Source organism: Cryptomeria japonica, chromosome 4 (assembly GCF_030272615.1).
Source record: "Cryptomeria japonica chromosome 4, Sugi_1.0, whole genome shotgun sequence".
Lineage (NCBI taxonomy): Eukaryota > Viridiplantae > Streptophyta > Pinopsida > Cupressales > Cupressaceae > Cryptomeria > Cryptomeria japonica.
The window spans coordinates 465,600,541-465,616,208 of NC_081408.1; the positions used below are offsets into that span (position 1 = coordinate 465,600,541).

Below are 15,668 nucleotides of genomic sequence, written 5' to 3' on the forward strand. Positions count from 1 at the left end.
GTAGCCATGGCAGAGGAGGAGCAGAGAGCACGAGTAGAGACAATAGAGCCAGAGGCAAACAGTGACACAGATATTCATATACCTGACGTTGGTGAGGGTGGCATGGTGTCACAGGGAGAGGCTATGGCTGCCGAATCATCTAGGACCTACCTTAGACGCCTTCGTAGGGAGGATGTAGGCTCCTCTAAGCCATAGGCTTGTAGTTGTTTTTGCTTTTGATATTTATATGGAACATTTGATCATATGATGACATGGATTTTTATTCCAAGAGTTTTGTAATATTCAATATTGTATACATTTGACAATATTTATATATCTATGTTTGTTATTTCCTTCAGCTACAATTTGCGTTTATGCTTATGTGATTGATGTATACTTGTGTATGTATTCAAGTTAGCTTCTATTTGATGATGTTACTGTGTCTTTAAGGTGTATTTAATAAAGGGTGCATGAAACAAGTTTTAAATCTTTAAAAATCTCTAAATTTCTTAATTTTTTCACTTTGCTGAGTCCAGCCGAATCTGAACAGAGTTTTTCTTGCCGAGTCCGAGTCCCGAGTAGAGTTGGCCTCGCCAAGTCCGAGTCCCGTTTCTTTGGTCTCAAGGCAGTGTGATTTGTGCATGTGAAGCCTTTGGAGCTGAAAATGCAAATATTTACCAAAGATCCCTTCTGTCATGTATTGAAGTTTGGCACTTCAGACAAAACAAAGCTACAGATCCTCAAATGAGAAAAATTCTTCATTGCTTCTAGAATTTTAACTTGCTAAAGTTGCCAGTTCAGGTATGGGGTTTGGGTATGCCTGTAAAGCAATTTTTTCCCTGGATAAGAATATGGGTGTATATGTAATACTACGGCAATTTTTTCCCTGGGTATAGGTTTGGATATATACAGGGGATACAGGATTAAACTATAAGAAGAAAGTTGACAGGGAAAAAATCAAGTATCCAAGTGGCTGTCTAAAATTAAACTTCAATGGTGCCTCCTATGGGATATCATCAGGGGCAACAGCAGAAGATTAATTCATACAATATCAAAAAAATTGCAATCAGGGACAGACAATTATGTCAAATTTCAAGCACTATTGACTTGTCTAAAATTGTTAAAATCCAAACATAGTTCCGATATCGACATTGAAGGTTACTCGTTGATAACTATTAATACCATTTTGAAAAGAAACACTTCAAATTGTAAACCAAATGGTATTCTCAAGCAAATTCGACCAATTCTAAATAAGATAACAAACTACACTACCCAGCTTGCCAAGGGTAGTAAACAAGCTAGCAGACTTGCTAGCCAAGCACAGCATTAAACGATCGGAGGAATAATAAGTGCGGCAATCCAAACATTTTGGGATGGCATAAGCCTTGCAGAAGAACCTGAAATGATTGCCCCAGCACAGTGAGGACTGATTCAACAAATTGGGAATTAACTTCTCACATAACTGTAATCCTTGGTTGTTACAGAGAGAATCATGAAGCCATGTGGAAATGAGTTTAAAATCAGAGATTTCCTATTCATTCATGCCAAAAATGGATCATCAGATCTATCTTCCCAAGAATTCCTGCAATTGTAAAGATTCTTCCATTTAAAAACAGCTTGACAAAGTTTTTTGCATTGGTTCACGGCATACTTTGGAGGCAATCAATGCCATTATTGGAAACTGCTAGCTGGATGGCGTGGGAGAACATGTGCATGATCAAGCATATATCAAAATCTTTCTTTTTTATAACAAGGATGTGCCTTGTGACAGGTACATCTCAAAAATTGTAACAGTGAATTACATCCAATAAAAATTCAGAAAACGAGCCTTCAATGCCCTTGAAGATTATGATGTTTCCAAAACCAACAAAAACATTGGTGGGTCTTTCCTAAGGAAGTGCTCCACAACAATACAGAGATGAAGATAGTGGAGATTGCATGTTTATGGGCTGTTGCATATTTTTCTCTAATATCTATACAACGAGAACTACTCCCCATGGCATCAACTTGCTTATATATATATATATATAAACCATATATTACATGGATTGTCTGCAGTGTAGAACTGTAGAAGAGCTATCTAAGACCACTTGTCCCATCTAATTAAAGTCTGGCATTGTGGGTCTCACTATTGGACCCATTATGGAGATAACATTTGAAATTGGTGCCTGAGAGATATATTTTTAAAAAATCCTATAAAAAATGATAAAGAGGGTGGTGGGAGTTGGATTAGCATAAGAAAATAAAGGTATAAAGGCAAGTAAAGGGAAGGAAAAGGATAAGAAGGAAGGTAATAGTGGAAAGGTTAAAGACAACTAAATCAAAATCTATCAATCAATCAATTAATAACTGAATTTAAAATTCAATCCAATCTTATCTGTCTAAAATTTGAATAAGTCTGTGTAGTAACGACTGCCAAAACATTTCTGTCTGCAAGATAAAGGAAACAGCACTATTTTCTTCCATATATTGCTTTACTAAAAATGTATGAAAAGGAATAGTAAATGACATCATAAATATATTTTTATCGGGAACTTGTTGAAAGATGTCTCATAATGGTATATCTCAAGTTAAATAATCCAATCCAGAAATAGAACAATCCATCATCAGGTAAGAGAAGCATCTGCACTCATTAAAAAACATCAATAGAAAAATGTAAAATCCTATTCAACCTGAGAGTGACACAAAACCTTAAGTGCGTGGTGTGACAACTTTACATTGAAATCTTAAAAAGAAAAACATGAGTTAAACAAAATAAGGACTACACTGGTGCAATGATTAAACCCTTTGAATCACATTTTCTACTGCTTAAAAATACAAGATTGCTCAAATCGAAGACAAACATAACATTTGTGTGCCTGTTTGAATTAAAGCACAACAAATATTTTATACATAGTTCATACATGTATTTGTAGTTGCATGCTGTTGCTGTTCACTAAACAATTGGATGGCATACTTCTAAATAAACATGTCAACCATATCACAGAAATTATGTGTGCCGAATAGGTCTATCAGCAATGAAGTGTATTTTAGGTTTATAAAAAAAATCCTCAAATAACTAAAGCAGTTTGGAAACAGATACTTACTTTCATTATCGAGGGCAATGCTCCTTAATGTGAAAGCAAGCTGAAAACTTCGAATTAGTGTACTGTGATTTGAACTCTGCAAGCATGTAGGTTCCAAATCTGAATAAGTATGTTGTGACAAGGCTTATTGACAAGATGTAGCAGCCATATCAACAAACAAGGAATCCTGCCTTCTTCAAAATAGTACCACAGTTCCATCTACATCCACACTCATTAAGCAAATAAAAAGATGTCTTTGCCTTAGTGAATGCAGACAAGTCAAACTAATATTCAACAAAGGTTAATTGAAATCAGATTGCAAAATTTAACCATAATGCAGTACTCTTATTTCGGCACTTAATTGTGCCAGTGGAAAAAAATGGTATTCCAAGGAGTGAAAATTTCTAAATAATCTTATGGGATGGGCACAAGGACAATATTCTGCATCTCTTCTTCAAGCTTATACATATATCATATACTAATGATACAGGTCAACACTCCACAAAAAAAATGAAAACCTTTATTGATGAATCCCACCCATTGTAATCATTCACTCACATTTCCAATTTACCATCAATTAGCATATAACAACTAGATATCCATTTGCTTTGACTTGACAAACTTGACCCTGCCTGTACAAGGTTGTGATAAATAATGTAATTCCTAAGGAAGACATTTTCCATGATCCAATTTTTATCTCCAGCTAAAGAACTGCACAATATACTTGGGCAATAAATTGCAAAGGAAAACATGAGCATTTTAACTTCCTCAAACAAAGTGCTGAAGCAATTAAACAGCAAATTAGACATGTAACTTAGAACATAGTTTACCTTGACACGAGAGAACAGTAGTGCAAGACTATAAGTATTGGCAACTGCCTCAAAATTTGCTGGTGTGTTTTCAGGATATATTGCCTGAGTAAACAGTGAGGAAAGTAAAAGTGCCATTTGATGTCCACTCAACCTTAGAGGACTTGTTTCCTGATATTTTCAGAAGCAAAAACAAATTTTCAACCCTAAAATTGACTTTCCTTCCACACAATACAAATGGGCAGAACAAAGGTTTTTCAAAGAGATGTAGAAAGAAATTTAATACATATAACACAGAATATACTAACCGCATTCCTCATGGTTTCCCTGGAGAAATTTCCATCAGTTATAGCACATAATGCAGGAAGCTTCAAGCTATGGGTTTGGGTGGGACTTGGATAAATTGTACAATGCTTAATATCAACATCACTTCTTGGTCCATCTTCCTCTCGGAACATTGACACTGTTTTCTGCATCTTCTGAATATCCTTCATATCAATTTCTTGAGTATTATCTTTACTTCTGTCTCCATGCAAAGATCCCTTTTCCTTTCTTAGCTTCTCAAACAAAGAAGATGCTGAAGAAAACACTGATGCAGTTCTTGAAAATGTCCTCTTCAGGCCCTGCACTCCTGGTGAATCTGGAGAATGAGACTCAGACCGAGGACTCATAGAAGATGGCACAAGGACAATTGAAAGAATTCGATGGGCTCCAACCCTTGTTTCATTATCTGGATGTGCCATAGCTTGCAATAACTGATGAAATAGAGCCTCTGGAAAAGCCTAAACAAGAGAGACAATGTGTCTTCAGAAACCCTTGTGCCTCAATTACTAAAACATGAAAAGCCCATAAATAATAAAATTTAAGTAATTATCTAGTGATGCTAGCAATAACCAAGTATAAAGGCACAAAGACCTGCCTTATTATAATATGAATGATTTGGTACAGATGATATGATATGAGCAATGAGATACATTGCTGCAATTGTTGTTCTAGCCACAACAGTGGTTGTAGAGAGATTCTCCAATGAGACAGCAATCATGTCAAGAATTGGACCAGCATCACCAACCTGAAAACCCAAAAGTAGATCAAAGATGTCATGATATGCTCCTGTAGAAAAAAAAATGTAAAGAAATTATTGTGATGAAACTCCTTTATTATGTAACATTTATATTTCCCTGGAAAAGACTCCACTTTCCTTATCTATAGGCATTTCTTATTCTTTTAGAGAATTTCTTGGCACCCCTTTAGGATTGTATCCAAACGTATTGAAATTTGCAGTTATATTGACCAACTCTAGATATTAATGGATATTTAATAGTTCTTTCATTTGTTTCTATCACCTTTTTTGCAAATTGCACCAGACACTCTTCAATTGCAGCCTGAAAAGACTTGTTCCAGTTGTTTATATCATCACTGAGATTCGAAGCCTCATAAGTACAATGCATGCTCTTGCGCAAATGCCTTGCCAGATCAGACATGGCACCAACCATTGCTACAGATGCTTGTGATTTTGACTGTTGTGCCAGGATAGCAGAAATTTCAATGATATTAATCTGCATTTGAGGTTGCTGCACCACATTCTTGTGATCAAGATGTTTAATAAGCATGGACAATAGCAAATGAGTAGAATGGCCTGCAAATTGACCAAAAGAAAAGGCATAAATTATCATAAAATCAAAAGGTGAACTTGCCATATGGAAATAATAACTGAAATATCGATAATTGCACCTAATTGTAACCGAAGTATTTTGAATTTGAAGTTCAAATAAGTAGTTATCATATATAAACCATAGAGATGTAGCCAATGAAGTTTGACTTTTACAAATTGCACTTCACAACATGGATTACAATTTGTGATTATAAGTGCTACCTGATTTCTCCATTAAGCGTTGCATATCGTATAGAACACATAGAGCAAGTCCATTCTGAAGCGACCAGTGTTTCCCACTATCAAAAAAACGAAACATAGGTTCAAGTACACGCCGTATCGTAGTGGCCTCCTTTGCTAATTTTGCCATGTTTTGAAGACAAATCTTTGACCAAACTTTGGGATCCTCTGCTTCCTCCCTGTAATATTATTCAACCAGATTAATAAGAAATAACAAGAATAATCCATGAGAACACCATTAAACATTACATTGCACAAGAACATGAAATATGTCTTATGCATATACCCTGTAAGACTATTTTCTCCTTTTAAGTCTACTACCTCCCTCCACGAAGGAACTCTAGTAAGACCATCAGTCAATGCTATAATACGACCTTCACCTCTGAGTACTTCCTGTACCCAGTGGCCATAGGTATTCCCATTGACTTGATCCGTAGTTTCCAAATTCATTGGAAAAGAATCATAATTATCCAACATCACTGCAACAATCTGAAAAATAAAACAAATTAAGTGCTAGAAAATTATTATAAACTACATCAATCAGCAGACTGAAATATGATACTATCACCAATGTCAGGAAGAAATACAATTCATTTCAAATGAAGGTCTCAAGCTAAACGTGTGTCAGATAGTAAAATCTAATATAAAAAATCATAGTGCTTAAATGTTACCTAATTTACAAACATAAAGGAATCTTACATCATCAAAATCCATTGAAATATGTGAATGTTCTCCCATGAACCACACCTGCACATTGAAAAAGCACATAGAATGTTAGAAAAGGAATGTTTACCAATGCAAAAAACCTCAAAATTAGGCATGAAATCCCTAGAGAATTCCAATTAGTTTTCTTTTTAAGTTAAAACAAGAGCATAAACCAGATAACCAACTAAATAACAAGAAATTGTAAGAAACAAAAAACACTCTGTTAAATATTGTGTAAAGAGATATTAATTTGAGTCATGATTGCATTAAATTGTACCACAAGAGGAGCAAGAAACTGCATACAAAAACCAGAAAGCTCACAAAGAAACAGCAATATCAAGTTCAGCTATAATTGGAAACATGCAACTTTAGTATACGATAGGGTATTGCTCCTTTGCAATGTCCATCTCATGTTTTTGCACTCATTTTAGTGCACACTCCCCTGGTATGTTTAGGACTACTTGTCACATGTTTCTGGCTTTCCCAGTGATCACAGGAGGACACTGCTATCAAGGACCCTAATGCCCATGTTTCAATCTGAAAAAACAAAAGATTCCCTCTCTGTTGTCTAGGAACTTAGTAAGGATTCATATTAAAACCCATTTTCTCATCCAAACTCTCATTATGTTATCTCAATGTACAAATAGAAAACATAGTAAGGATTCCCTCTCTTTTGCGCCCTAATTGTTGTTGGGTTTCCAATTGTCATTTGTCTAAAAACTTAGTAAGGGTCCATATTCAAGCCTATCTGCTCATCCAAACACTCATTATGTCCACTCAATGCAAGAATAGAAAACTTAGCATCTCTATCTCCTCTCAACACACAAGGAATTGAAGGAAAAAACCATTGGAAGTCATTGCAGTAGAAAATTACAAATTTGAAGTACACAAGCTTGGTGGAATATTCACCATATCTTTTCCATGAATCCTTTGTGAATCTTTGCTTCTTCATCCCTTTTTTCTTTGCATTTCTCTTCTCCCACAATTGAAACCCATAGAACCCTATCTTCTCTTATTGTCTAGAATCCCTATATAAGCTCATACCTAAAATCTGAAACTTCTCCATCATTTCTCCTTTGTCTATATCTCTCGTGTGATCCTCCTCAAACCTTATTTGAAGTGATCGAAAACCAATTTCCTCTTGCATAACCTTCTTAAATATGCATACACACTATTTTGTCATCATCCTTTAGTCTAAAGCTTTTGATCACCTGCATATCCAATTGTGACAACCTTTCCACCTCCCATTTGACTTCCATCGCAAGAAGACACCATTTCTGATATTCTCATCCCCCTAGGAATTTGTTGTTTTGAACAACATTATTGCACACATAACAAACAACAAGTACCTAGGTTTACGCACACATCCAATTTGTCAATATGCTCTAGTGGAGGTTCAAATATACCAAATCGGGGACTGACTAAGGCAGTCTCCTGAGCACAACCATTTCTGTTGACCCCTTAACCTTAGATTCTGGAGTGACAGAGCCATCCCACAAGAGAAACAGGACCAGCAGACAATCACAAAGACGCCTTGATAATTTCAGATCCATACTTACCAAGGACCTTAGCACCCAAGGTTAGGTGCAGCTGAACCCCTATTAGAAAAAGTTTGCCAAAACAACTCCAAATTCACCCCAAAAGCAGTATTGCACCTCCCAATTTCATTTTCACTCTCAGAATTCACATAAATAAGGTGCACACTTTCCAATTTGGCATTTTCTTTCTAATAACCATTTCCATGTATATTTCCCAAATTTGTGATACAATTTATCTTTCCCAGCTCGTTGTACTAGATGCTTACATATTAGATTTATTGCTTATTTCTGTTATTATAGTACTTTAAGCTTGTTTAACTGAATCCAATGTTAATTAGTACATTTGAAAGATTCAGATCCGTAATTGTCAAGGATCTTAGTGCCCAGCCTGTGGTGCTCTACAGCCCAGGGTAGGGTACAGCTGCACCCCTGTTACAATAAGTTTGCCAGACGACCTCCAGATTCACACCAAAACCAGATTGGGCCTCCCAGTGCTGTTTTCAGTCTCAGAATTCACAGAAACAAGGTGCAGAGTTTACATTTTAGTATTTCCTTTCTAATTTTCATTTCCATGTACATTTCCCAAATTTGTGATACAAATTATCTTTCCTAGACAATTGTAACAGTTGCTTACATATTGAATTTATTGCTTATTTCTGTTATTACAGTAGCTTAGGCTTGTTTACCTGAATTCTATGTTAATTAGTACATTTCAAAGAATTTGTGTCTCTATATGGGTTCATATACACATAGGAGGTTCCCAAATCCTATCTTTCATTTAGTCACCAATATGTTTGGAAATCCATATATAGTAATAGAAACACATGACAACATGCCCACAAGAAGTTCAGTGTTGTGTGCACAAATATGCTACAGTACATTTCTGTTAAATGGACCATAAGTTTCTGTTAAGTAAAATGTGTTATAAATTCTATCGAGCATCAGCATAAATACATTGCCATGTACAAAAAACTATGGAACCCCTATTCCTAGGGGCTAAGACCATCAACTGCTTTACTTGAATAATCCTAAATTGTTTGCAATCAACGATGCACTTCTTGAGCAAACACAGTCCAATCAACCATAACTGCCTCAACTAACTCGACTAATTATGGAAAACAAGGTGCCATTCAGATTATGATAAATTAGGCTGCAACAGTTCCCTGCTGGACCTCTGTCATCTATAACACATTGACCAGTCATGATAAAAATAAGGTACTAATTAGTGATATGAAATTGTTCATCACATTTAATATTCTATTATTCTTAAGTAGTTAATAACTTAATACATCTTTCCTTCAAAATCTTTTAAAAGTCAGTTCATACTGTTTTCTTAGGTATAACAAAATTAGTTTTATCTCAAAAGTTGATTGAGTTTCCAGCTCAAGAAAGACATATTGAAATATCAGTGAAGGCCTACTATAAAGACGAAGGAAACAAACTTTAGAAATTCAATCTGAAAGAGGCATCATATTTGCATAGACATGTATAAAGCAATAAAGACATCAAAATCCCAGGTTAATCAAACAACAAAATCATACCATAGCTGAAAGAGCATGAAGCCCAGCAGAACGTAAACGGCAACATCTTCTTTCATCTCCCATTTCTTTCGAAAGTCCACAGAGTTTGGGAATAAGACCTTCCAAGTTGAACATATAAGTGCTATCCATCTGTTTCCAAACAGTTAAATACTTTCTAGATCAAAATGTTAAAAGGCATTGGAGGTTTAATACAGTCCTTCAAAATAAACAAGAAGAGAACAATGAAAACAAGATAGAAAATATACCTGGCAGTTAATGAAATCAGCAAGAGTTTGACATCCTAGGATACGAATTTCATCTTGTCTCATTTGATCCAACAGGGTACGGATAATAGTCAGCAAGCTACTAGCAAATAGTGGCCTGCAAGCAATTATAGCATCCACAATGTGAAACCTATCCGATAAAAATTGCAGTTTCCTCTTTGGTAAAATCAACTGACCATTTCAACTTATTTTTATATTATTGAGTGCAGATAATGTTATAATCAGAGTATAGGATACATCTAATATGAAAGGAAACAACATAATAATTTCAGTATATATATCCCCTTATTGATTCCATAAAGACATGTTTGATTGGGCATTATTCCACAATGTCCCCTTCGCGCATATGCTGAAGAGTCAATTTCTTGTGCGAGGAAGCTTATGGAGATTGTGCTAGGGCAATGGTGGTGTTTGGTAGTTGAACACTCGGCAATTTTGGTTGCAGGGTGTTTTATATTTGCAGGGGGTCAGATGGCTAGCAAATGGAGCTCATGGAAGTGTAAGGAACCAAAGCACAAAGGAAATGTATCAAACAAAACGATTAAACAATTTTTTTCTTGTGAATCAAATGTTACACTATGATTTGTCAAAGGTGTACTTGGTGAGACAGGAATGGAAGCAGAAAATATGATAAAGGCTGTGCTTGGTGAGACAGGAATGGAAGCGAGAAATATAGCAAAGGCTGCATTTTACAGCAATTTTGTCTCTAAACTAGCTTTGGTTATTTTTTATGCTGATTTAAGATTGTGGCTGTTAAGGCTTTTTTACAGGACCAATTCGGGGAGATGAAAATGGTCAAGGATGAACAAGGGAAAGGTTTTTAAAGAAAATAGCTGTAAAGTGTTTGGAAGGTGCTGAATCAGTTAACTCACTGGCTCCTAGGGATGGCAAACAGTCTGAATTAGAAAAGATGTGCAGGGAGCTTGGCGTGCTACATGCTTATAGCAGCAATGTGGGAAAGGTACTTGCTGGCCTGCATGTTTCACACAACAATGGCAAGGTGGAAATGGGAAGTGACTTCAATATTCATATTTTCTATGGTGGTGTTGTACATCATGCTCATTGTCGTAGAGTATTATGTCTAAAAATTCAATTCCCCTCCCTGCCAAGGGCAAATGAGAGCAACAGGTCTTGGGTGCAGCCGCAGGAGTGGCTGGTTGGGTGGAATAAGTGGTGGAGGTGGTGGGGGAAGACAATGCAGGAAGGGGGTGTAGGGGAGTAGTTCAAGGAAGGTGGCAGTTGTCAGATGTCTATGGGATTGTCTTCTATGTTTGCATGATGGATGTATATGGTTTTGTTTTTACAGTTGTTTGTCCATGCTGTAGACCAGCACTACTTTTTGAGTGGTAGTTGCCTTGAGCAATAGCACATAACATTTAGTAGTTGTTGTTCTTAAGGTTATATTATGCTTTGTTTATATTGTAAGGTGATGCTTATATTTGGGTATATGTAAGTTACTGGGCAGGGGCTCCAGTAGGAGTCCCAACTAAATTATCCCAAAAAAGCATATAGTACTCACATTTGTTCTTTACACGAAAATAGCAGTTTACGATAAATATGCATGACGACTTTGGCTGATCCAAAATGCTCAGCTCGCAACTCCTTATAGCACCTCTGCTCCAGATATTTTGCAATCTGGAAAATAATGCAATGAATATTTCCAGCCCAAATTCAATAGATAACAGAAGAGAGAAATTAAAAAAGCCTTGGAAAACTATTTGAAAGTTACAAGATCTATCTCAATAGACATTTTTGCATTTACTAATGTATATGACCTTGGGAATCCGCATTGGATTTTTTGATGCATATTCACACAACTTGCCAATCTTCCGATCATTTGGTTCCTCATCCTGCACAAGGAAATTATTAGGGAAGTATATTTGCAGGGACCATTGAAAACCCTAACTAATATAATACTATATTCCAATGGGAGGTCTCTATGCTTTCTCACAAACTGGTTAGACCTTGTTAGGTCTAACATCTATCCAACAGTATTGTCAATTCTTCCAGAGATTCATTATTTCTGAAAAGTGATTCTCCAAATATGAAAGAGACAGGTAGAAAAGTCTACTGTCAAATATATTTGCACTGTTTAGGGTTAAGAAAATTCAGCACATGTAGACCTGGCAGTAATTTTTTTAGTATTTATTATTTCTATACTTAGCATGGAGGACCTCTTGCAATTTTCAGCCATGAAAACAGCAAAATTATTCATCATGTTGAAAACTTGACACTTAGACCTAACTCACTGTCAATATCTCTAATTTGCATCATCAAAAGGTCAAAGTGAACCAGATATGCACTACATTTCTGAAAGATATTGCCTGTACATAACTTAAACCAACAAACATAAAGAGCGATGCTAAAAAGTTAAAAGGCAATGAAAATATCAAGCAGATCTTTTAGAATTTGCATTAATGTATTTTACCAGCAGAAATAATATAACACGCATTTCCAAGAAAAAGAACTAATGAAACTTACATTTGGGATATGCACGAAAAAAGAAAAAGAAATTAGGTTTGAAATAATTTACTAAAAACCCAGAAAATTGGTGGCATCTCTAAACTATTTACTAGAAGTCTAAAAACTAAGTTACTGCATATGTGATTAGGAAAATATTTGATTGTGGGTTTCAACGGCCACTTTTTAACTAATAGAGATGCATGTAAGAGCATATTCTAGAACAAAACTGCAAATTTAACACACGAAGGTGCATAAAGTGAATCCTGCCTTACAACTAGGTTACAAGCTCCTGCGACATAAGCAGCAGAACACATACCAACCAAGCAAATGCATTAAGATAGATCAAAATAAATCAGCATTTGTGGAAACAGATGGCACTATTTCTCTAACTATTGACAACACAAGCATGTCAATTCTGCCAGGATTACCTTTTCCAAACTACATTCTGTACTCTCAAAATGAAAGCATATTGAGCAAAATATCCACTTCATTTAGCGACTGGCAATAGAGGTGTTATGAATAGGAGCATTTTGCTCTCATTACTAATGAGCTTTCTACAGCATTTGATGGATGGATAGTCATCTGCGTCAAGGCCCTCCCATGGAATCGACATTATCAATATTTCATCTTCACTTCTAATAGATGGTTCAGGAGAATGTTGGAGATCATGTAGGTAACCTACCTTTATGTCTTTGTAGGAATTAATTTATCTGAAGAGACTTTGCTTCATTTTTTCATGATGCGTGTGCTGGTTTGGAGAGTTTTGCAACCCTACAAACCATGATTATTATCATAGTTACCAGGAGACCCAAATCCTACCCAGGACACTTCTCCAAGAGACGTCTCTGGAAACTTCTTGACGCATAGGGTGCTTTTGGCTGCCGTCTCCAGAGTCTCCCGACCAAAAATTGATGTCTCTTGCTAGAAAACATAGGGCAAAATGCAATAAAAAGAAAAATAAAATAAAGCAAATAAATAAGATAAGCTTGCAGCAAAGTAAAGTCATAGGGAAATGACTAATAAGGAAACCGTATCGCAGGAAGACAAAAATCCATGCAAAGTTATAGTGATCGGATCTATTGACAGTGTAGACTTTTTGAGAGGACTGATTTCTTGTCATTGTAATAGTCTAAAGAGAAATTGCCTTTACTATTTAGCCGACAATATTGAGTGTGCTGCTCAACATCTATATTACCTTACTTTCATTAAACAATTTAGACTGGCTATGGTATCAGCAGTATAAGCAATTTTAATTTCAATTTTGATCAATTTTAAAGTTAATGTTAAACTTTATCACTGTTCATGTTTTCAAAGTTCTCTATCATGATATTTTTTGGAAATTATTAAATTATATTTAAAAAAATTGGCATCTCCACGTACGCATCTCCTATTTTTGAAAATTAGTCATATCAGTACCGGTACCAGTCTCCGGAGTCTCCAAGTACACCCGTCTCCTAGTAACCTTGAAATTTATTATTCATAATGTTGATAGCATGGAGTGATTAAATTATCATTCAAAAGGTTGCTTCAAAATTTGATCATCAACCATAATTGGGTCTTATTATGTTTGGGAGAGATTATTTTCGAAGTATGACTTGTCAGTTTAAGACTGATCAAAAGACGGTGGTGGCACTTTGGATTTTGAATGGTCAGCTATGGCTCCTCGTAATGAAAGTGTTCCCAACTATTCAAATGATGTCATGTTTAACAATTGGAAAAATCCTACGTGGGACATTCCTACCTCTTGGGGAGGATGTTGGCTAGGGGAAGGAGACTACCTCATGTTGTTCCAGTTAATGGGGTCAGTTTTACTCTCGTATGTGGATGGGAATCGGCTTCTTTTCATTGATGAGTTATCAGAATATGTGCATCATTTACTAGGAAAGATGCAGAAGATGCTCGACTTCAAAATAGTGAAGAATTGTAATGTCCCCTTTTTGTAAATGCCCTAGTTTTTGCCCTAAATCACAATTTCCAAATAAAACAAGAAATGGAATAGAGTTAGTGACATCATTTACTTGGTTGAGATCCTGCAAACATGTTAGGAAATCATTGAAGCATAACCATAAAATAGACCTTCCTTATTAGAAACATTATTTTAAGTCAAAGCATAGATCTTTCCTACTAGGGTTAGGAGCATTAACTTAATCATAAGATATATCTAATTCATTGATGGAATTCAATCATAGGAGAGTTAGGATAAGGGTACATATTAGTGTGCCTTAAATGATACTCTACCCTAGGCCCAAGAGTGGATATACCATCCATCTTGGCCATCGCGTGGCCCTTTGCCATTCATATGAGGGGGTGTGCCTAGCGAGGAATCCTATAGATGTTCCCCTCTTCTTGTCATCCTTATTCTCCTTCCTATGATAGGAATTTCCTTAATCCAATGGTCAACCATGGTAGAGGTTTGGAGAAACTACAATAGGGTGTCCGGAACATCCTTCCCTTCTAAGCCCAAGGATGAGGCACTCTTTGCACCCACTTGGCCTCATGGGACTATCCATCACCACCATGAGGTGGCGTTCTTAGAAGAGGACCTCATAACTGTTTCCCCTCCTTGTATTCTCTTACTATCCCTATCATGGTTGATTGCAGCATTTAAACAGACATATAAAGAATTATACATTATTGCCTATATAATATATTCTATATATAAGAGATCAAATAATAATATCAGATTCCTAGATTGCATACATATTGATCATAAGTGAGTAATTATAAATAATATTCATTATGCTGTCAACCACGGAAATTATGACTTCATACCAAATCACAGTTATAATATTAAACCTCTGAGTGCCTGAATTTGGCTATCTATATCTGATCTGATCCTCTTCGATGTCCTTCCTTGGATGCTGAGTTTGTTCCTTTATACTCCTTCGATGGTGGAAGGTCATGCCCCTTCCTACGGTAGTGATTTTTGTAGGAGAGGTGCCTCTTTGCTGTTAAACGCTGTCCCTTCATAACTTATCCTCTGTTTGAGACGTCTTGTCCCACTTCATTAGACCACTCCCCTCTAATCATCATTCTTAATTCTAATTAATCGCTTATCTAACTTGGATGAAATTGCTGTCAGTAAGGGAGGCGAAAGCAAAGTGATTACTGGTCAATACATATAATAGTTCTCATTTTGCAGAGATGTGGATTGTTGCTAGCACCATGACTAACAATTGAGAGGAAATTGTGAAGTCTTACTTATTGCAAGAAAATTTCCCGATTGTTAATAAGATCTTGCTCGATGTTGAGTCTACTGTAATTGCGGGGGCATGACAAGAATTCTGAAAGAATCAATGTCCTAGATTGCAAGAGTTGCACATGCTGCCAAAAGGTCTCATTATGGGAATGTTGAGGCATATCTTTTTCAGAATATTGTCTTCAAAGCAACCTTTCTTTTTTCCCCTCCTGGTT

General features: G+C 36.1%; 1 protein-coding gene across 4 annotated transcripts in view; it reads right to left on the reverse strand.

The window, feature by feature from the left end:
• Positions 1 to 15,668, reverse strand: part of LOC131077340 (protein SEMI-ROLLED LEAF 2) — a 43,061-nt gene that overhangs the window by 23,460 nt on the left and 3,933 nt on the right. For all 4 annotated transcript variants that reach the window (XM_059219884.1, XM_058014824.2, XM_058014821.2 and 1 more), the window contains 12 exons: positions 11,567 to 11,641; positions 11,311 to 11,426; positions 9,774 to 9,888; positions 9,529 to 9,657; positions 6,444 to 6,491; positions 6,031 to 6,233; positions 5,727 to 5,923; positions 5,197 to 5,489; positions 4,773 to 4,922; positions 4,162 to 4,635; positions 3,875 to 4,024; positions 3,066 to 3,141 (listed from right to left, as the gene is read on the reverse strand). In XM_059219884.1, coding sequence (XP_059075867.1) covers positions 3,066 to 3,141; positions 3,875 to 4,024; positions 4,162 to 4,635; positions 4,773 to 4,922; positions 5,197 to 5,489; positions 5,727 to 5,923; positions 6,031 to 6,233; positions 6,444 to 6,491; positions 9,529 to 9,657; positions 9,774 to 9,888; positions 11,311 to 11,426; positions 11,567 to 11,641 — 2,026 coding nt within the window. The remainder of the gene's footprint in view (positions 1 to 3,065; positions 3,142 to 3,874; positions 4,025 to 4,161; positions 4,636 to 4,772; positions 4,923 to 5,196; positions 5,490 to 5,726; positions 5,924 to 6,030; positions 6,234 to 6,443; positions 6,492 to 9,528; positions 9,658 to 9,773; positions 9,889 to 11,310; positions 11,427 to 11,566; positions 11,642 to 15,668) is intronic.